This window comes from Cydia amplana, chromosome 21 (assembly GCF_948474715.1).
Source record: "Cydia amplana chromosome 21, ilCydAmpl1.1, whole genome shotgun sequence".
Lineage (NCBI taxonomy): Eukaryota > Metazoa > Arthropoda > Insecta > Lepidoptera > Tortricidae > Cydia > Cydia amplana.
In genome coordinates, this window is record NC_086089.1 from 4,366,658 (window position 1) to 4,389,819 (window position 23,162).

Below are 23,162 nucleotides of genomic sequence, written 5' to 3' on the forward strand. Positions count from 1 at the left end.
GCTCACCCCATACATCAGTTTTAGTACCAAAAAGACTATTAGCATCTAGCATCGAGTAGCGGAACTATCAGTACTGCTACTTGACAATAGATGTCGCCACCGACCGGAAAGTCTTATGCTGTTGAGATAAGACTTTCCGATGTACTATTGTCAAGTAGCAGTACTGATAGTTCCGCTACTCGATGCTAGATGTAGACACTGAAATTAATAGTCTGAACTGATGTATGGAGTGAGCACTCTATGTATTTTTTTCTCTATGGTAAGGCCTGAGTGGACGCTCGCTCGGCACGGCGTGCAGCGTGGCTGTGGGCTCACGCGTGATGTGAGCAGCGTGCACTAAGGCCGCTCCTATACGTGCGCATTTGTTTAACATGCACGCCGCACGCCCCGCCCCGCTGCACGCACAACAAGAGCGTCCACTCAGGCCTTACACTAAGCCACAGAATAAGTAATAGTATTATCACTAGTGTGAAGTATTAGTGTGAAGCCGCGGTCCTGGGTTCGAATCCCAGTAAGGGCATTTATTTGTGTGATGAGCACAGATATTTGTTCCCTAGTCATGGTTGTTTTATATGTATTTAAGTATTTGTATATTATATATATCGTTGTCTGAGTACCCACAACACAAGCTTTCTTGAGCTTACCGTGGGGCTTAGTCAATTTGTGTAATAATGTCCTATAATATGTATCATTATTATTATTATTTATTATCATACAGAACGGCCACGCACCGCCCCGCCCCGACTCGGATTCCCTCGCCCCGCGACTGGCCGCGACATGAATGTGTGCGTAAGTCGCTCTACTGAGAGCATGCCAGAAGTCCGTCAGATACACAATGACGCGTGTACAGAGTACAGACGTGCCGCGCACACATATAAACTCAAATCATTTTTAGGGTTCCGTGCCCAAACGGTAAAAACGGGACCCTATTACTAAGACTCCGCTGTCCGTCCGTCCGTCCGTCCATCCGTCCGTCCGTCCGTCTGTCACCGGGCTGTATCTCACGAACCGTGATAGCTAGACAGTTGAAATTTTCACAGATGATGTATTTCTGTTGCCGCTATAACAACAAATACTAAAAACAGAATAAAATAAAGATTTAAGTGGGGCTCCCATACAACAAACGTGATTTTTGACCGAAGTTAAGCAACGTCGGGCGGGGTCAGTACTTGGATGGGTGACCGTTTTTTTGCTTGTTAGGGTTCCGTAGCCAAATGGCAAAAAACGGAACCCTTATAGATTCGTCATGTCTGTCTGTCTGTCTGTCCGTCTGTCTGTCCGTCCGTATGTCACAGCCACTTTTCTCCGAAACTATAAGAACTATACTGTTGAAACTTGGTAAGTAGATGTATTCTGTACACCGCATTAAGATTTTCATACAAAAATAGAAAAAAACAATAAATTTTTGGGGTTCCCCATACTTCGAACTGAAACTCAAAATTTTTTTTTCATCAAACCCATACGTTTGGGGTATCTATGGATAGGTCTTCAAAAATGATATTGAGGTTTCTAATATAATTTTTTTCTAAACTGAATAGTTTGCGCGAGAGACACTTCCAAAGTGGTAAAATGTGTGTCCCCCCCCCCTGTAACTTCTAAAATAAGAGAATGATAAAACTAAAAAAAATATATGATGTACATTACCATGTAAACTTCCACTGAAAATTGGTTTGAACAAGATCTAGTAAGTAGTTTTTTTTTATACGTCATAAATCGCCTAAATACGGAACCCTTCATGGGCGAGTCCGACTCGCACTTGGCCGCTTTTTTGTTGATGGTGCGGAACCCTCCGTGCGCGAGTCCGACTCGCACTTGGCCGGTTTTTGACCGAAGTTAAGCAACGTCGGGCGGGGTCAGTACTTGGATGGGTGACCGTTTTTTTGCTTGTTTTTTGTTGATGGTGCGGAACCCTCCGTGCGCGAGTCCGACTCGCACTTGGCCGGTTTTTGATGTATGGCGTGTCCGCCCTGTGACTAAGTTATGTGAGGTAGACAGCTATATAGTCGTCGGCAGCGTCCATGATGGCCTGTGTTAATACGCAGTCGCCGGTTCGAGTCGCGTGCGAGGGCAGAAACAATACCATCTGACTGCTCCGAGCCCAGGAGTGGTTCAGCGTACCTGCATAATGCATAGGTTGGGTTAAGGGGTCTCCAAATTATCGGAGGTCTACAATCGAGTTCCCGAAACCCCGCCTACAAAGCGCGCGGCGGAACACCCCAGGGGGTTTAGTCCGTGGAAGTCGGAGATACCCACAGGGCTTTTCCCGGGCCAGTGGGATCCATAAGGGAAGGGAAGGAAAAAAAAGGGGTCTCCAAATTACGGCACGGCCGGCCTTTACCTTGGCCCGCGAAGAGTGGCCGCAGGGTCAAAAAGTATGGAGACATCGAGAGTACCGTAAGTCAAATTGGGTGTATTTTCCTGTATTTAAAATAAATTATTTCACACCATGCATGAAATAAAGCAGCGGTCGGCAACCTTTTAGCAGCCAAGGGCCACATAGTAGTTAACGAAGTTGACGCGGGCCGCACGTTGTTAATATTTATGACTTTATCAGAAATTGTCGTTTGTCAATATTACATACAAAATAGCCAGGGAGGCTCGCGGGCCGCAAGTGACAGGTTCACGGGCCACATGCGGCCCGCGGGCCGCGGGTTGCCGACCGCTGAAATAAAGCATCAGATAATTATTAGAAAAACGGATAGCAGCTATTTTTAAGCACAAGTCTTATTTAATAAATCGGATAGAAATATAAAAAGTAGGTGAGTTGACCGTGACGCCACGATGTAATGTTTCATATAAATTCCATATTAGCAAATCGTTTTAACAGTTTAAAAAAAAACTGATTTAACTAGTAGGAAAATACCCTATTTAAAGCCTGACAAGGAATATACGATCACGCGCCATGTTGCGGATTTTAGCTGGAACTAATATTTTCATACTAAACTGAACTGTCACCCTATACATGAGAATAACAGCGCCCTCTTGATCATATATTACTGGTTAGGCTTTGCCATGACAGTACGAGTAAGGGCCAGTTTCACCAACCACATTTGACAGACAGATCAACGTCAGCCGGCGCGCCCTCGGCGCTTTACTATGAAACTTTCGATACAATAAAATTTAGCGAACTCTTTAACGATGACTAAAGTTTGGTGCAACCGACCCTGAGTGGACGCTCGAGTTGTGCGTGCAGCGGGGCGGGGCGTGCGGCGTGCATGTTAAACAAATGCAAGCGTATAGGAGCGGCCTTAGTGCACGCTGCTCACGTCACGCGTGAGCCCACAGCCACGCTGCACGCCGTGCCGAGCGAGCGTCCACTCAGGCCTTACACTTAGGTTCCCCGTACCGTACCCATAGAGAAAAAAATACATAGAGTGCTCACTCCATACATCAGTTTTAGTACCAAAAAGACTATTAGCATCTAGCATCGAGTAGCGGAACTATCAGTACTGCTACTTGACAATAGATGTCGCCACCGACCGGAAAGTCTTATGCTGTTGAGATAAGACTTTCCGGTCGGTGCTACATCTATTGTCAAGTAGCAGTACTGATAGTTCCGCTACTCGATGCTAGATGTAGAGACTGAAATGAATAGTCTGAACTGATGTATGGAGTGAGCACTCTTGTCTTTATTTCTCTATGGTTAGGTGTACCGTACCGTAGTACCGCAGCGGGTAGTCCCTGGCGGTGTGTTGCGCGGCCAGCAGGCGCGCGGGCGCGTCGCCTGGCGCCAGCACGCGCGCCGGCCACCACGCGCACGCGCCAAGCTTGTGCCACACCACGTCATCGTACCTGCCAATATACATGTAGTTATCATTAGTTTTTATACTTGCTCAATGTCACAGTAGATGTCGCTGTTCTGTCGGCTGCTTCGCGCTGTTGTAGTTCGTTTTTTTAACAAGCTTTTATTAGGTCGACCCGTATGTGACTATGTAATGGAATCTAAGGTAACTAGTTTAACCATCTTCCAAGGATCGTAGCGTCATGAAAATTGGCAGCTGCATGCTTGTACCAAAAATGAAATTTTCGCCATAAACTTATTAGCATTAGAAAGAAGGTAAGCGATCTTGACATGTCTTTTAATTGAAAAACGCTTTTTAAAAATCAGTAACTACTACTTATGAAAGCAGAAGAATATAAATGATCGTATTTGATTCATAATTGTTACATATTTGCCATTATTTATTTTTAAAACGCGTTTTTCAATAAAAAGACACGTCAAGATAAGGCCTGAGTGGACGCTCTTGTTGTGCGTGCAGCGGGGCGGGGCGTGCGGCGTGCATGTTAAACAAATGCGCACGTATAGGAGCGGCCTTAGTGCACGCTGCTCACGTCACGCGTGAGCCCACAGCCACGCTGCACGCCCCGCCGAGCGAGCGTCCACTCAGGCCTTACACTAATAAGGAAGGGTACCCAACTGGTCAGCTCCGATTTATTTTTAAATATGTTATAGAGTAGTCTAAAATAACGAACACGTATTTTTTTTTAGCTGCCCATACTCAACTTTCTGGGAGAAATTGGCCTCCAAAGTACTGAAAAGTGACAAAACGCACTAAATTCTATAGAGAGTTTTGTTCAAGAAAATTGCTAGTTAATTACTTGTTTGAATATATGTTGGAGAACATGAAAAAATAATGGACACGTATTTTGTTATTTTGGCTCAAACTTATATTTACCAAAAAAAACACACTTCAAAGTTGCATTGAGGCCAATTTCTCCCAGAAAGTTGAGTATGGGCAGCTAAAAAAAAAGCGGCCAAGTGCGAGTCGGACTCGCCCATGAAGGGTTCCGTATTTAGGCGATTTATGACGTATTAAAAAAAACTACTTACTAGATCTCGTTCAAACCAATTTTCGGTGGAAGTTTACACGGTAATGTACATCATATATTTTTTGTAGTTTTATCATTCTGTTATTTTAGAAGTTACAGGGGGGGGGGGGGGGGGGACACATTTTACCACTTTGGAAGTGTCTCTCGCGCAAACTATTTAGTTTAGAAAAAAATGATATTAGAAACCTCAATATCATTTTTGAAGACCTATCCATAGATACCCCACACGTATAGGTTTGATGAAAAAAAAATTTTGAGTTTCAGTTCTAAGTATAGGGAACCCCAAAAACTTATTGTTTTTTTTTTCTATTTTTATGTGAAAATCTTAATGCGGTTCACAGAATACATCTACTTACCAAGTTTCAACAGTATAGTTCTTATAGTTTCGGAGAAAAGTGACTGTGACATACACGGACAGACGGACAGACAGACAGACATGACGAATCTATAAGGGTTCCGTTTTTTGCCATTTGGCTACGGAACCCTAAAAACGACAATTCACCGTTTAATGTTGAATTTAAACAACCGTCCACTGAACAGTTGTAATAACTTTGTTTTTGTTTCTCCATTATTGCACAAAAAAGTTCACAGGCGCGTGTCTCAAGCGGATGGCACTCGCGCTCGCACTGGTCCCAACCGGTCCGAGATATCGTGTCCGTGAGCAGTGTCTATGTGTGCGTTGCTCGAGCGCACTTTGTATGTAGATTGATTTCTGTACTGTATCTGTTTTGTGCTAAGACCTACCCCGGCCTGGGTCCCCACATGCAACTCGGGCAGGGCAGCTGGTCCCGCGGCGGTGCTGGCACCACAGTACTGGAGGTCAGGGTCCGTGTGCTGGATAACACCTTGGAGATGGTGGGAGCCTCTTCTTGTACCTGCTTCTTCGGAGGGTTCTTTCGATCTAGAAATTACGGTTTTTATTAGTATAGTTTGTAGCTTTCTAGTAGAGCCCGAAGGCTTATCCTATTGTCTATTGTTCAGTAAAACCGCACTTGCTACTTACCTGCAAAAAAGGGTCTTATTTATTCTAATTGGCACCTGAGCGCGGGCTAGTCCAACGCTCAAAAAACCAGTGTAGGTGCGCTCTCCGATAACGCGCCTTTGTTACGCATCTCAATGACACATTTTAGACTGGTTCTGTAACGTTCGACTCGCCGGCACTCAGTAACCGAAGTAATGACCACACACATCGGTACAAAATATTTATCCATTAGTTCATTTTGAATCTTATTGCAATTTCCATAGGAGTTGTAATTCAATTACCTGGGTAAAGTGAACGAGCGATTTTTTATGCAGGTGGTTGTGGCACGTGGCACGAGCGGTTTTACTAACAATAGACAATAGGAGTAGCCGTCGGGGTCTATTAGAAAGCTACAAACTATACAAGGATTAACAGGTTTGGTGCAACTGTTTCCCTAAGGACTACTTGCACCATCCCACTAACCCGGGGTTAACCCAGCGTGATTGTCCTTGTCCAGGTAACCATGGTAACTCCAGGTGTAACCGGTTAACCCCGAGTTAGTGGGATGGTGCAAGTGGCGCTAAGACGCGTAAAATAATGCGAGACGTTCCGTTGTCAGGCCCAAGATACTTGTAAGTTTTGCTTTTTACCTACGTAAATAAGGACACAGCTATATTACAGAATGAGAGATGAATATCGTTATCTCATTCTATCGTGTGTCGATAGATGACAGTAAATTTACTGTGACCACAAAATTTACTATGACAGGACCCCTCTATACTACCTATTCTCTTTTAGATATGAGCGCCGCGCCGGCGCGCCGCCGCCGCCGACAAAATTTTCGCGCCGCCGCCGCCGACGCTGCGCTATCGGCGTGGCATCGGCGTGACCTTGGTAGTTACTACTACTTTCGGAATCAGATAATATATTTTTAATCGAGTTTAGATCATTAACGGCGCCACTTCGAATAGTTTAAAGGCATTCAAAAGGTATTATAGGCCCATATAATTAAAAAATATCGAAGGCAAATGCAAACTTATATGTCTAGTAACCGCGCTAGTAGTCTTGGGGAAACGAAATTATTTAATATCAATTTTAACATCAATATGCTTGTAATAAACATACTGATTTCCTTCAATTTTTATTTTATAACGTTCCACATTACAATTTATATTGTATATATACGAGTACACTACACTAGACATATGTCAATCACAATGAAAAAAAATAACTGTGATCAACTCTGGCTAACGTGAGACTCGAACCCAGATCTTTGGATTACCGATCCAATGCATAACTAATTTTGCCAGCTAACCATCCGTCATTTACCGCGAATTTAACCATTGCAAGCATGGTTAAACGTCTTTAAAAGGTATTAAATGGGGTTAATTTTGAGATATTAAGCGTTTCCACGTACAAATGTCCGGCCGTTGGCTTCGCACGGAAAGGCGTCGGAATCGGGTCTCAAATATACTTGGCCACTGTTCAAATTTCAAGCTTTGCTCTCTCGCAACTCAATCTTTGGCCTTGCATCGTTCGCATGGAATTAAGCCGCTATCTGAACCTGCAAGTTTTTGGTCCTGTTTGGAGCTCAACTTTCGGCCTGTTTTAAAACGCTTGAGCATTGGTCCTTATGCGATCTTAGCTCCATTGTAGCTCGGCCTTTGGCGTCGCACGAATGCGCCCGCAGGAAAGCTCCAGATCTTTAACACTATGGCTTCAGTCTTTATCGGCCTGCGCCCTCGCTCTGCTCTCTTGCAGCTCGGCCTCGCACAGAAGCGCGCCGCAATCAGCGCTCTAGGCGTTCAGCCGTCAGCCAAGCTTACACTTGGCGTTCGATTCTTAGCTGTATGCTTACCTGCAGCTCATCCTCTGGCCTCGCATTGGGAGGCGTCAAAATCAAGTCTTCGGTGTTACATGGAGCTCGGCGTTGGGCCTCACTTTTTGGCATAAATTGGTTTTGATGAATCGATATTGGTTAATGACGGAGCTCGATTTTCTTTGGACTGTCGACAAGACGTTTCCCTGATACAGTCAATCCGCAATTTTTAACTTAGCACAAAAGATAAGGGCCTCGCTAAGATCTTCCGGCCAGAGCCTCGCCAAGATTAAGACTGCCTCAGATGCCGCGCGATACCGCTTATCCACAGTTTATACGATATCAATTTTTTTCGTACCATTATTCAATAAATTATCCTTGAAAATAAAAAATGCATTTATTTCATAACTTTCTTACAGCAAATACATGTTTTTTCGGTAAAATTTTGGTTTGAATTCTTTTTTCATTAATCGAAGGTGTTTCAAGGCCACGCCGCCGATTCGCCGCCGCCGCCGACCAATTTTGACCGGCGCGCCGCCGCCGGCTATATGCCTATCGGCGCTCATATCTATTCTCTTTAGAATGGCGAAGGCTGCTATCAAAGGTTTTATAGATTAGGGCCAGTATAAAAACAACTTACGTATAATTTTGACGAGCCATTCCTTCCGACAGGCGAGGTGGTAGGAGACGGGGCAGCGCGGACACTCGCGGCGATTTCCTTCTATATTAGAGCTACTTTTCCACAGACAAGACATCCTCCAGACTGAGCATACTAGCGCTACCCCGTCTACCACAAATATACGGTAGTTTTACTCCATTTTCGAGTCAAAGTGTCTTTGTGTGACGTCCGTGTCTTTGAACGGACCAATCACGGCACGGGACTCGCTCACCTCGTCCCCCGCACCCCAGTATTTTTGGCAGCATCGGTTTCATGAAATAATTGCTCTAAACTCCGTCTAGAGGATTCCTAGTCTATGTACTTTTCATACAGACGTACTTAATCCGTCCAATAGATGGCGCTTTCGTCAAACCTCTTACGTATAATTTTGACGAGCCATTCCTTCCGACAGGCGAGGTGGTACGCGGCGGGGCAGCGCGGACATTCAAAGCGATTTCTTTCTATATTGAAGCTACTTTTCCTACAGACGTACTTATAATATCCGTCCAATAGATGGCGCTGTCGTCAATCCACTTACGTATAATTTTGACGAGCCATTCCTTCCGACAGGCGAGGTGGTACGCGGCGGGGCAGCGCGGACATTCAAAGCGATTTCTTTCTATATTGAAGCTACTTTTCCTACAGACGTACTTATAATATCCGTCCAATAGATGGCGCTGTCGTCAATCCACTTACGTATGATTTTGACGAGCCATTCCTTCCGACAGGCGAGGTGGTAGGAGGCGGGGCAGCGCGGACACTCGAAGCGATTTCTTTCTATATTGAAGCTACTTTTCCTACAGACGTACTTATAATATCCGTTCAATAGATGGCGCTGTCGTCAATCCACTTACGTATGATTTTGACGAGCCATTCCTTCCGACAGGCGAGGTGGTAGGAGGCGGGGCAGCGCGGACACTCGAAGCGATTTCCTTCTATATTGAAGCTACTTTTCCTACAGACGTACTTATAATATCCGTTCAATAGATGGCGCTGTCGTCAATCCACTTACGTATGATTTTGACGAGCCATTCCTTCCGACAGGCGAGGTGGTAGGAGGCGGGGCAGCGCGGACACTCGAAGCGATTTCTTTCTATATTGAAGCTACTTTTCCTACAGACGTACTTATAATATCCGTCCAATAGATGGCGCTTTCGTCACTCCAATGCAAAAGTGACGGTGAACTTCAGAATGGGGAAGGCTGCTATCAAAGGTTTTATAGATTAGGGCCAGTATAAAAATAACTTACGTATGATTTTGACGAGCCATTCCTTCCGGCAGGCGAGGTGGTATGAGGCGGGGCAGCGCGGACACTCGCGGCGCCTGCCGTCGCTACTACCGCACACGAGGCACCACGATATCGGAGACACTTTCCGAACTGGTGTATACTGAAATAACACATGAAGTTTTTGTTTTTAACCCTTTACCGCATACAAAGCTATTTATGGCGGATATCGTATTCAACTCTATTGACAGTTATAAAGTTCATATCAATATGTATTGTGTTGTGTAATATTATGTGTGGACCATTGTAGTCTGTGAGTAAATAAATGATGATGATGATATGTCAACAAATTGTAACATTTTGTTTCTGGCGCAGAGGCTGTCCATAGCCATCCAGCGGGGCAATGCCGTGAGCATTATGGGCACTTTTGCACCGGAAGCGATAAGGAACGGGTTTGACTAAGTAGCTATGTCATGTAATTATGTAATTAATTAATTATCTGTAAGATAAAAACTATAATAATTTATGAAAATATATGCGAATGTCAACATATATATTTTTTATTTTATTACAATAATAAGACCCTTTTTGCAGGTAATTAGCACGTGCGCGTTTACTTAACAATAGACAAAGGATTAGCCGTTCGGGCCAGTTACAAATGGTAAGACTATACCTCTCCTGTCTCATTTTCAGCATTTACCGGCAGACGTTTATGCACGTAGTTGTACCTCCAACACTGGTGTAAGTAATCTTCTATCTCCCTCTCTGTCATTATATTCTGTCACAAGAGAAACCAGTTGTTAAGCAAAATTCATATAACATTTTACTAATAACAACCCTTAACTAAACTTGGATTTACATTTAATTAACCAAAATTTGAAAGAATTTTATATTTAATATTATAGACCATTCTTTTATAGTACCTATAGTATAGACAAAAAACCGGCCAAGTGCGAGTCGGACTCGCGTTCCAAGGGTTCCGTACATTAAGTCCGACTCACGCTTGACTGCACATTTCTAATAGGTTTTCCTGTCATCTATAGGTAAAGAACTATTTTGTGTATTTTATTCAAAATTGTAGACCCAGTAGTTTAGGAGATAAGGGGGGGAATGGTCATTTTTTGCCTATTTTCTTAAATAACTGCTAAACTATTTATCCTAAAATTATAAAAAAAATTATATTTGAGATTCTTACAATGAGCTCTTTCATTTGATATGTAACATGATATAGTTTGAAAAACTTTATTTTTTAATTTTCTCATTTACCCCCCAAAAAAGGCCTCCATATTTAAAATTCATTTATTTACAATACACGTTCATCTTTGGGTCACAAACTTACATATGTGTGCCAAATTTCAACTTAATTGGTCCAGTAGTTTCGGAGAACTTCGAAAAAGCCCCTCAATAAAGAGAAAAAAAAAAAAAAGTTTCGGCGAAAATAGGCTGTGACAGACAGACACGCGAGTGATCCTATTAGGGTTCCGTTTTTTCCTTTTGAGGTACGGAACCCTAAAAATGGGTAAAGTGTTAACAGTTTTGAATGATTCACGGTTAGTTTCACTAGACTTATATCGACTGAGAAAACAATACAAAAGGTAATCACCGTTCATATCCCGGTCGATATAAGTCCAGGGTAAAGTATTGCTAAATGTTCTAGGATGTTCACATGACCATTTGACCAGTGCCCTGTTTATGAAAAGCTTGTAACTTGTAATACAAGCGGATGTCACTTTCTGACAGCTTTTGTTACAAGCTTTCGATAAACATGGCACTGCAGGCACAAAGTGCCTACCTAAGATCAACAGGCAGTGTGGCAAATCATGCGGCCGTGATAAAACAACGCAACCTAATAGGGAATATTACGCGAAACTCTGCGTAGGTGGCGCCACTCCCAAAATAAGTCACGTTCCCTTAGGGTCTACCGCAAACGAGAGAGTCGAAATTTTGTTATCTAACCTCTCTATCACTCTTGCTATTCGAGCGATAAAGAGGCAGGTAGTTTCGATTTCGCGTTTCCCGGTAGGCCCTTTGTTAAACAAACCGCCTTGATGTATCAATGTCATATTTGATTGTCTATGAAAACTTGTCAAAAAACAGTTTATGGTACAGTATGTACGAGTTACTCTATGGTATACTTAAGTCACTAGTGCTGCACTCTGGCGGCAAAACATTGCAGTAATACTCCCTTTTGTCTTTGGGGTTTTTAGAATTGTCTCTTCGTTGCATGTGGAAAGAAAAGTACAGTCAGCGATAAAAGCTTGTACCAAAAACTTATTTTTAAAGAGGCTCAAAGTTACCTTAATGACCAGGTCGAACTTATCCTCCGTACTGGCGTCCACTTGCAGGAGATAGTCGAGTGTATCTCGACTATCAATTGTTTGCTCTCTCATCAACACCTGTAAAATGTTAAAATCAGTTGATGATCGTCGTTTGTCCCTATCTGTCGTTATGCCATAGAGAGTGACAAACGATGATCACAAGCTGATTAACTTAGCAGACGTTTGAATAACGCTGTTAGTGAGAAGTAAATCCTTTGGAAGTCTTGGACTTGCTTTACCACTTTACTTGTAGGCACAAAACTAATAAAAGCATAAATGTGCCATTCACAACCAAAAGGGTACTATTGTCGGTCAATAAGGTGCTATTTCCACATAGCTTCAGTTTGAAACCAACTTTATTGACAACCGACAATGTGGTACCTTTTGGATAAAAACTCTGTGGAACGAAATCCCTGCCAAAATTATGGTGGGGTTCTTGAAAATAAGAGGTGTTCATTCACAAAGGGCCAGCAACGCGCGTGTGACACCCTGGAAATGCAGGCGTCTTACCATCACAGTTTGTCAGACTTGCAAGCTTGTTTGTCAGCTAATTCGGTGTTATTCATTCATTCATTCATTTATTTATTTCTTTAACAATAATACATTGTGTTAGAAAACTTATGAACTAATTACATGCTTATAATTTAATTAAACTTAGTATGATGGGACATGTCAGCAAATAAATAAATTTCAAATAATAATTTAAACAATGAATAACAAGTCACAAGTAAAAATAAAATAATATAATGTCAAATATAAAACGTTGAAAACTCATAATTTTTAATACTACGTACAATTAAATAAATATTTGATAATGATAACATGTCAATTCATACAAAAACAAAATACTTAACTTAACGAACCACATGTCAAAATTAAATTAAATTACAAGTACATGTTCTCACCTTGTAATATGTGTCAAAGAACACTTCCTTCCCCCTCCGCACAAACTCCCTAAAAGAGTTCGCGTGTTTGCCCTGCTTGAGCGGTTGATGTGACTGGTCATATTTGGCGTTGAAGTCTGGCGTTTTGTAGTAGTCTGGTTTCACATTGAACGGTAGCAGGGGATCTACCTTTGTGACCTGGAAAGGAAAAATTCAGTATTCAGTTCTTTACTTGTGACAACACACAGCACATTTAAGATAAGTTATTCCCATTAGTTACTACCTAGTTGTTACCAGTGGTGGCAGTGGTGAACTGAGAAAAATAATTACCAGTAGTTACCATTAACCAGTTGCCACTGGACTGGACGGATAAAAAAAATCCTCAGTTGGTAAATGGTGGAAATACACTTTTGAGACTGACAGACATTGATGATATAGCATGTTTTTTTGGGAAGTAGTACAAAATGTTATCTTGCTCTGCTCATTACTATCATTTTATATACCTACTAATGCTGGCCAAAGGCCTCCACTTATTGTTAAGTACAACAGAGTATAGTCCTCACCCTAGCCCACAAAAAAATAGGAACATGCAGGGTTAGTGTGACAAATAATCACCACATCTTTTATTTTTGAGTGAGATATAAGATATAATACTACTGTTTGTTATTAATCATACTAAGCTAAGAGTTTCTAGAATGCTGATAAAACAGTTGAAATGTAGTTTGTAATGTTTATATACCTTCTTCACAGTCCCAGGGCTCGTTTTAGTAACAACACCCTTCGGTTTGATTACTCTGTTAGGCCCGTAGAATGGTCTGCACCTCTCTGCGAGACGTAGCGAAGTCCAAGGTATCCAAAGACGCTGTTTTGTGCAGAAAGTTTCAACATGGTAGCACAGCTCTTTCTTCCACTTCACTTTATCAGATAAGCCATCCTTTGCCACTGTTACGCCTAAAACTATAAAATTATGCTTACTATACTGTCTTACTAGGCTCTGACCGCAAACACGTCAGTGGAATTGATGGTGGTAACCGTGGTAAAGCTGCGGGCTAGCCGGCAACAAACTTATAAAATGTTCTCTGTATCATCTGTATTTCGAAAAATACAAACAGAAAAAGGTGCTATTTACCTTTATCACCATGAAATCGACCACGATTGTCCTTCACTACTGTCACTTTTGCGTAAGTTTTCTTGGATAACCAAGCTATGGCGATGTCGCCCACTTTCCATATGTAAATAGTTTCACTGGTTTCATTTTCACACATGATTCTTATAATTTATTGAATACACATTTCCGATCTTGCTTCTATTTTATAAATATAATTTTATACAATACCAACTCTAAACTTGGCAATTCCAGGAAAAGCTAAATAAACTTTTGTTGATTACAAAAGCAACTTATCCGCTACTTCCGTTAATATACAATAAATTAAATGATTTATCATTATATTTAAAATAATTTCAAAGCTATTCTATTTTATATTTACAAATAATAAGAATAAAAACTTCAAAAAAGATCGATCGGAAATTCCATAATGGGAACAATGGCCACAGCGGGAAAGTTTGAACGGAATGAAAAGTGAATGAAAACTTGAGAATCTTGCTTCCTATTGGCTAAAATACATTGAGGCTCCAATGCTACCACTATCGAACAATACTGATTGAAGTGTTGCCATGTAATTCCTTTGTTGTACAGCGCCATCCAGTGTCGAGTAGAATCACTAATAGTACTAGCGCTAGCCGGCGAATAAACTTTGGTAAAGCGTAATAGATGGCGGTAGTGGTCCCAAACTTTGAGCTTTGAGACGTAGGTAGGTACAAGATACATTTATGTTATGCCTATGGGTTCTGAGCTAGGATGTCCTGTGTCACATCAAAGAATTATGTACGTTTTTCGTTTAATCCGTTTCGCGAGCTCGTAATGCTTATTATCTTATCTTACCTTATCTTACCTTATGTCGTAGGATGGGCTATAGCTTAAAGTCCGTGATGTAAGGACATAAGCATCAAATAATTCAGGATAACCGCTACCCCAGGTACTCGGTTATTGTTATTGATCTCGTCTCGAATGTTGGCTCTCTCTGGCTGTACACACCAGCGCCTCTGTCGGCATCCTATGGAAACAAACGAGTTTCATGTATATGTTTGAGTTGCGTTTATAATGAGATTAATGAGTCTTTAAGTAAACAAGTGCGAGTCGGACTCGCGCACGGAGGGTTCCGCACCATCAACAAAAAATAGAGCAAAAAAAGCAAAAAAACGGTCACCCATCCAACTACTGACCCCGCCCGACGTTGCTTAACTTCGGTCAAAAATCACGTTTGTTGTATTGGAGCATTGGGAGCCCCACTTAAATCTTTATTTTATTCTGTTAGCGGCAACAGAAATACATTATCTGTGAAAATTTTAACTGTCTAGCTGTCACGGTTCGTGAGATACAGCCTGGTGACAGACGGACGGACGGACGGACGGACAGCGGAGTCTTAGTAATAGGGTCCCGTTTTTACCCTTTGGGTACGGAACCCTAAAAAGAAGAGTTTATAAGATGTTTTAAGCTATTACTAACGATTACAGACAGGAGTAACTCAAGTTTTGTATATGTATATAAGTTTTTTTTTAATGTACCAACCTGTATTTCTCAGACAACCTTAGCTCTACCTACAGAATGGCTACAGATAATTCTTAGTAGGATTATAAATTTATAGCCTATAGCAAATCATACAGGGAACTTTTCAAGATACCTACTATATCGCTCTTCCTCTTTTTAATAATATAAAATTATAAAATAACCGTGTCACGTGATGTTATAGTTTTTATAATATAGATGGTCAAGCTGATCTTGTCAGTAGAAAAAGGCGGAAAATTTGAAAAATGTAGGCGTGAAAGGATATCGTCCCATAGAAAATTTGAATTTCGATTTCGCGCCTTTTTTTACTGACAAGATCTGCTTGACCGTCTATATATTAAATATCAATGCAACAAACGCATATGTATAATTAGGATAAAAAAAATCTTATTACAATTTTAAAGATATCAATTTATTTATCTATAGATAGGCAGGGTATAAAACAATAACAGATGACGCACTTATATACCTAATATGCACTCTATATCAATAGGTATCTTCGAGAGCAAAATCATAGCTATAATCTTTCTTTTATAAACAAGTACCCCACGACTCTGTGATTGGTGGATCTCGCGCGCGGGGCGTGGCCTGGTCCGCGCAGCTTCCAATGGTTATCTCAATCAGATGGGGACAGATTGAGTAGGGGACAATCTTATGTAAGTTAGGTACACTTTGAGATGTAATTTAGTTCGGAACGCGTTGAACTTGTTTTTATTGGTTGTTAGTTGTTTTATATGGCACTAGCGACCCGACCCGGCTTCGCACGGGTTAACAAATTATACATAAACCTTCCTCTTGAATCACTCTATCCATTAAAAAAATCCGCATCGAAGTCCGTTGCGTAGTTTTAAAGATCTAAGCATACAGACAGATGGACAGACAGCGGGAAGCGACTTCGTTTTATACTATGTAGTGATAGTGATGATTGTATTTAGAATTATGAATGTGCACTTTTTATACCTATGTCCTAGCTTTAGACGAGTAGAGAGCTTTCGATAGCTTTAAGAATATTTATTATCTCCTTAACTGAGAATCAATACCTACCTACCTACGACTCAGTATGTCTTGTTTTTTAGAAAAGAGATGGAACACGTATATTAATTATAAGGTAGAGTTAACTTGAGAATTGATTTAGTTACTACAAGATTTATTGTACCTAATACATATAACAGAAAAGTAATCTACAGAACGGTCACTGGCTTAATAATGTGAACGGTGAATATGTATTTTGACTAAGGTGTAGGTAGAGTTTGCGAAGTTAGGGCTTGTATAGAGTTATGAAGCTTGGCTCTACATGAGATCTGATAACTTTTTGACAGTACGATCCTTTTATTGTTTCGTCTTGGCAAAATTTTGCATGAAAATATTTTTGGTGGAATTAATAATTTTAATGCTCTTACCTTATTCTGGGATACTAGGTTTTTATTTTTACGTGTATACCTTAAACGTAACCACTAGGACTCACTAGGTGATGCTATAGCAGAGCTAGTCTAGTCATTTTATAATTGGGTATTTAATGTGAACAGTTAGTCATATAGATACATAAGTAGGTATTTTTATAGCTGATATGAAATTTGAAAAGATCGAATGAGTAAATTAATGGATATATACACAATACCTACCTATATGGAAATATAAATAGGTAAGTAGATAACCAATATTAAATGGCGTCTACATTTCATTTTCGGCACACATCGAAAGTAGCAATTAAGAAGTAGGTACCGTACCCTTTCCTGAAATTCCTAAAATAAAATATTTGAGTAAGTAAAAGTGTAAAGAAAGGAAAATGACCCTGCTTTGTAATGTAACGCAATCATACAAGTCTCAAATTACAAATACTTGCAATTTTTGTCATGACGTTGGTACCACACCCGGTCGCCTTGCTAAAACCAAAACGTCACAAGTCTATGCGTCATGAAATAGTAATCATGTCGTTTTAATGTACGTAGTCATAATGTACGTAGGCGCAAAACGTTCATTATGAAGTTTATAACTAATTAAATGGGGAGAAAGCTCACATCTGCCCACTTTCGCTTTAAACCTTGAGGATTGAAACACCTTGTTAGTAATTAATACTACAAGTACTTACCTACACCTAGGTACCTCTACATAAAGGTACCTCCGCCCTCGGCTTCGTCCGTATAGAAGACTGAATGATTTGGGATTGAATTTGAAAAAAATCCTTTCTTATTAGAGCTCTACAACACAGATGTTGAATGTATTTAAAATAGATTATTTCACACCATGCCTGAATTAAAGCACCAGAACGTAACATTAGGGTAATTGATCTAGCCATCAGAACCAAGAAGTATTTCGATGGGCAATCTCGCTCTTATGGCCATCTACCCAGGAATTACCATTGGGTATGGCCCCAATTTGTTTTTAATAGTATCCCAAATAATATAAAGTCCCTGCCAACTGATCAATTTAAAATACAATTAAAATCATATTTAATTAATAAATCCCAGTAAATGATTTTCTTGGCGATACTTAGAGCACACAATTATAACTTGTCCAGTCTACATATGTGATGAATGTAATGATTTAATTTGTACTTAATATAATTGCCTTGAATGTTTTTGATATGGTATATCTTTAATATGACGTATAAATAATACCTTAAATGTTAATTGTTTTGTTTCTGAGAACATGCTAATTTAATTGTAAGAATTTATTAATATCACAGAGTCACCATAGTTTTTAAGTTTTATAACATTTGTACGCCAATAGGCGAAACACAGAGCCCTGTAGTCACCTATTTTTACTTAACACCTGTATCACCTGTGTTCTACAAATAAAATTTTACTTTACTTTACTTTACTTTATATTTTATTTATAAATCCTTTAGAATATAACTATAAAGAGTAGGTAGCTCGACCATTTTGTCAGTTCGAAAAAGAAACTGATTTGACTAGTATACATGACAAATACTTGTGAAACCTGTCCACCGTTGGCACCCAGTTCGTCGGCCGGCGGAGACAATCGGGTGTACCGGTCTATAGCTCGTGCCGACACCTTCCGGTACACTCGTGCGCGTAAGCGAAATAACGAGAGAGTCCAAAATTACAAAATATGCAAAGGAAAACTAGAAAGTTATGGTACCTACTTACCTATCTTAAAGACTGCTCGAGTCCGATCGGTTTTTCAAAATAGGACGATATTTGTTATTTTGTGCGAAACAGATGTAGGTACCTACAGTCCTACATCGTTACGAGTAGTTTTATATAGGTAGTATTTTGTCGCCTGCCAGTTTTAACTCAATACCCAACTATACTTCCTTTATTCTGAAATTATAGATAACCCTGCCTGTGCATTGGTGTTTCGGGGATAGCATCCCTGTAAGGGCAATTAATTGTGTGACGAGCACGCAATGTTTTCTATGTAAATATTTGAGAAAGTATAAATCTATCATTAAATGATGTATCGTCTGGCTGTCCAGAATGTCCAGTATTCACTACCCAAGCATTATTGAGCGTATTCATCGTTTTCAGAATTTGACGTATTCGGCCTTGTGTTTGATAAAATGATAAGATTAGGTACCACGTTAAGACATGGATGGATCCAATACCTAGGTATATACTTTTATGACATGACGAATTGATAACTTCTAACAAATATTTTCATTAGAAATTGCCTGAAACGCAAAATATTTCTCCAAAATACTGTACTTTTATTTTATCTCATTCTGAATATTACATTTAGTTAGATTTGTTTAACATTGTCCGTTAACCTCTTATGAATGGCCTAACCTAACCTGACCTGAGTCTCCTGACTGAATTTTCGAGAAAGATTTTCTGCTTTATACTTACTGCACAACTGTTTTTTGACCGATTTGTGTGTTGAAATATGATAGTGTGTAGACACTTTTGCGCGCGACTGTCCAGGCGGCATCTGTCGCCAGTTTTTGCCGTTCCATTAATTTCGTCTCGTTTTTTGTCGGCGGTAGTTTTCTTATTGCTACAGGTTCGATGTGAACTTTTACCTTTTATACCTTAATACCGTAAAAGCAAGTAGCTGTAGGTGCAATTAGAGGCAAAAAAATTATGAGAACTATTAAAATCCGCGCGTAATATCGTTTGCTCAGTGCTTGCTACTTGGTTAAAGGTTTTATTTAAGGTTTTTCTGTAAAAATGTGTTACATTATCGGTTAACTCTGCAATTTCATGTGATGTTGAATAAAAATGTTCTATGTCTATGTCTATGTTATTATTAGGAGCTTACCTAAGCAAAACTTTATAAATTACCTTACTTAGGCTACTTATAAACTGAAATAGATGTCAAAGGCCAAGAAAAAGTGACCAAGACGCATCTCTGAGCACTGGAGGCCTTGGTCACTTTTTCATTCGTATTTAACATCTATTTCAATTTATAATTATTGTACGATTCTTGGGAGAAAAGTGTGGAAGATTGGATTTTATGTATTCAGACACAGAATGGAAGACCTTCGCTCCTAGAAGCTCTACCGAGCTTTCAGTGGAGTACCGACAATAAGAGTTAAAGCGACGAAAAAACTTGTAAACGATCTTCCCCTGTAGACAGTCTTCAAATTCAATTCAAATACAAATAATTTATTTCAGAATAAAATTCCATATATACATACATTTAAGTAAAATAAACTAACTACAATACAATTAAAATTAACTACCTATAGTATAATTAAATATGTTAGTCATCATCCTTGCGTTATCCCGGCATATTGCCACGGCTCATGGGAGCCTAGGGTCCGCTTGGCAACTAATCCCAAAAATTGGCGTAGGCACTACTTTTTACGAAAGCGACTGTCATCTGACCTTCCAACCCAGAGGGGAAACTAGGCCTTAATATTGGGATTAGTCCGGTTTCCTCACGATGTTTTTATTCACCGAAAAGCGACTGGTAAATATCAAATGATATTTCGTACATAAGTTCCGAAAAACTCATTGGTACGAGCCGGGATTTGAACCCGCGACCTCCGGATTGCAAGTCGCACGCTCTTACCGGTAGGCCACCAGCGCTTTTTGTTAGTATGTATGTTAGTATGTACTTAAAAAACTATGTTAGTACACAAGAAAACAATTATTAGTAAAATACATTAAAAGTTCAATTGTCTTCACCAGATAATAATTAAGCTTACTGGAGCGTCAAGCCACGAGCTACAGGATGCGATTTGTACCAGTTTTTGAGCATCCTTTAATGAAGGTTTCAATTAGAACAAAAAACTTAATAAGTTGGACGTCGATTTTGAACGGTGCAGCACGAGTCAATTGAACTTTTTTAGAACTTGAACTTCCCGAAAAAGAAAGAATTCGACTGTCTTTATTCAAAAGGCAAAATGGAGCCCTTACTTACTTATACTATCACTTCTATGTCCGTTTACCTATCAGTCTGTTTAGACGCGTAAAGGTATTAAGTAGATATTAATATCAAATTATCATCGTAGTACTGGGAATCTGCAGTATTGAGAATCTGTAGAAATGGGAATCTGTAGTATTGGGAATCTGTAGAAATGGGAATCTGTAGTATTGCCAGTATTGGGAATCTGTAGACGTGGGAACAATTCATCAGGTGTACTACCTATACCCCGTGTACCTATTGACTCTTGAAGTAAACTTTTACGTTTTATAACAGAATACTCACCCGTATATTTTCGACTATAATGTTAATGAGTGTGTTTCATTGCTAATAATTAAAGTCTGTTAAGCCAAATCAGTCATAGAAAATTAGAATTTCGCGCCTTTTGCAACTGACAAAGTTGTTTGACAGACTATAGATATTTAGTCTCAAAATTTAATTTATTATCATTACCTACATACATATAGGTATCTAAATAACAATCAAATGAACATGTAACTTAACAATTAATGGAAATAAACTTACTCTTGTATTTAAATCTCTAAATTAAAATAAATGGCCCAGATATCGGGGATTTTAAAATACCTACATACTTAAGGGATCTACTGTATTATGGTATGATCATCAGTAAGTACCTAAATTTTAGTTAATTAAGTCTTTACCCATGTAAATAGTGTTACTTTATCCCGGCTAAAAAGTGAATAAACCAATAATCCGTGATAAACAAATCATCGGACGTTAAAAAGAAAGCCGCGATCAGCTGGGCGACAGGTTGCCGAACAGATGCTGCGCGCATCTGCCGTGCGCACGCGCCGCATGCTCTTGATACTTGCATACTGTGAAGGTTTGCCACCTTAACAGTACCTATGCAAGTAGACAGCCTCCTCATTCGACGGACAGTAACTGGCAGTGGCAGTAGATTTATTTAAATTTAGAACTGGCGGTCGCTGACCGAAAAGATATTCTTCCAACATATCGTTCTGTATGAACTCGTTCCCAAAATGTGATCTTTTATTTTACTATTTAATTAAGATAATTATGTGTTTAATCCATTCATCTACATTGTGACGTGACCAATTTGTATCTAATTTATGGTAAATTACAATACAAGATTGGTTGAGCTGAAGTCTGTTTTTATTTGAGACGACAATCCTTCGCAGAAGTCCCACACAAGTCCCAGGCAGCCATCGATTGTAATGTTGCTGAAGAGTATAAACAAAATCTATAAAATTATAACTTTAATTCATGGTTATTTATTTCAACGACGCACTATGCAATACTGTCTCTCTACACGGCGGAGGCGTCAATTGGGGTAGCTGGTTAAATTCCCCAATTATATGAATTTGGCTGACAGAAGTGTGCTTTTTACAGTATTTAAATCAGGGTTTACCAGTTTTGGGTGAAATATGTTTTCAACCAGTAGCGTCAGTTTCGACATTGACAGATCAGTGTATCTAAAACTCGAATTGGCCTAGTATAGTCTGTTATACAATTCATTTATTTTTATCTCTGAGAATTGTTTTTTAGTTGAAAATAATATAAACGTAAGATTGTCCCAAGTATCAAGATCAGAGTAGAGTATAAAAAACATAGCGCGGTCAGCTGCCGCGCGCGCGCATCTCGCGGCGGGAGCGTGCGCACGCGCGGCTGTGGGACTAAAGGCAGAAGCGGATAGCGGGTAAGTTGTTCAAAACTTTCAATTATATATTTTACCTCCCCTGCTTGCACGGATTTCTTTTTTCTTATTTAAATATCATTTTCAAAAACTTTTGTATACTTACCAGTGTCCTAAGATGCATATAGGTACTCGTAAATTGCTTGAATTATTTGAATTCTTTGATTTTGGACAAGCGTTTTTATGCAGCTAACCACTTAATAAAGTAATGGGTTATGATTGTTATGAAAACTCGTATTATTTTGAAAGACTCATCGAAACCCCACCCCGTGGGACTGAACCGAAAACAATATCGAATCCTCTTTGCAATTTTTATTTAATATCTGTAAGAGTCAAATCAAAATACCATTCCTCATACGCGGATTAGACTATCGCGCGAGCCACGAGACGAGCCGCGAGCCCACCGCTTACACTCGCGTCTCGTGGCGCGGCTCGCGGTTCGTCTCGTGGCTCGCGCGAGAGTCTAATCCGCCTATCAGAAATCGGCGATAAACTAAGGTACTCTGTTAAGGCTTTGTACAGTCAAGTGTAAACATATGGGTGCATACAGCTTACTCAAAAATATGTTCCATAGTTTTTAATTCGCTGTCATAAGCTATGGGACATTTGTTTGCGTGCACCCATATTTTTACACTTGACTATACACCAATTTTTTTTATAAGTATGTGAAAAATGATTAACGTAGATGTCGTAGATGTGAACGCTACCTCCTATAACTCGGGCTCCAGAATCGAGAGCAAGCGTCTGACTCATCTGACATTGACCGCGAACATGCAATTAAGCGCGTGCGAATTTATCACATAATTATAATTACGTGCGAGATGAGACGGTGTCA

The 23,162-nt window shown here is 40.0% G+C and overlaps 2 protein-coding genes across 2 annotated transcripts in view; one reads left to right on the forward strand and one right to left on the reverse strand.

Moving 5' to 3' along the window:
- LOC134658185 (disintegrin and metalloproteinase domain-containing protein 10-like) overlaps positions 1 to 23,162 on the forward strand; it is a 392,100-nt gene that overhangs the window by 95,497 nt on the left and 273,441 nt on the right. The window lies entirely within an intron of this gene.
- LOC134657826 (uncharacterized) lies at positions 1,979 to 13,998 on the reverse strand. The gene is made up of 9 exons (XM_063513398.1): positions 13,825 to 13,998; positions 13,435 to 13,652; positions 12,717 to 12,893; positions 11,791 to 11,889; positions 10,167 to 10,271; positions 9,518 to 9,656; positions 5,575 to 5,731; positions 3,659 to 3,792; positions 1,979 to 2,118 (listed from the first exon to the last, which is right to left on the reverse strand). Exons 1-9 carry the CDS (start codon positions 13,958 to 13,960, stop codon positions 1,979 to 1,981), a joined length of 1,305 nt encoding a protein of 434 aa, XP_063369468.1. The 5' UTR covers positions 13,961 to 13,998.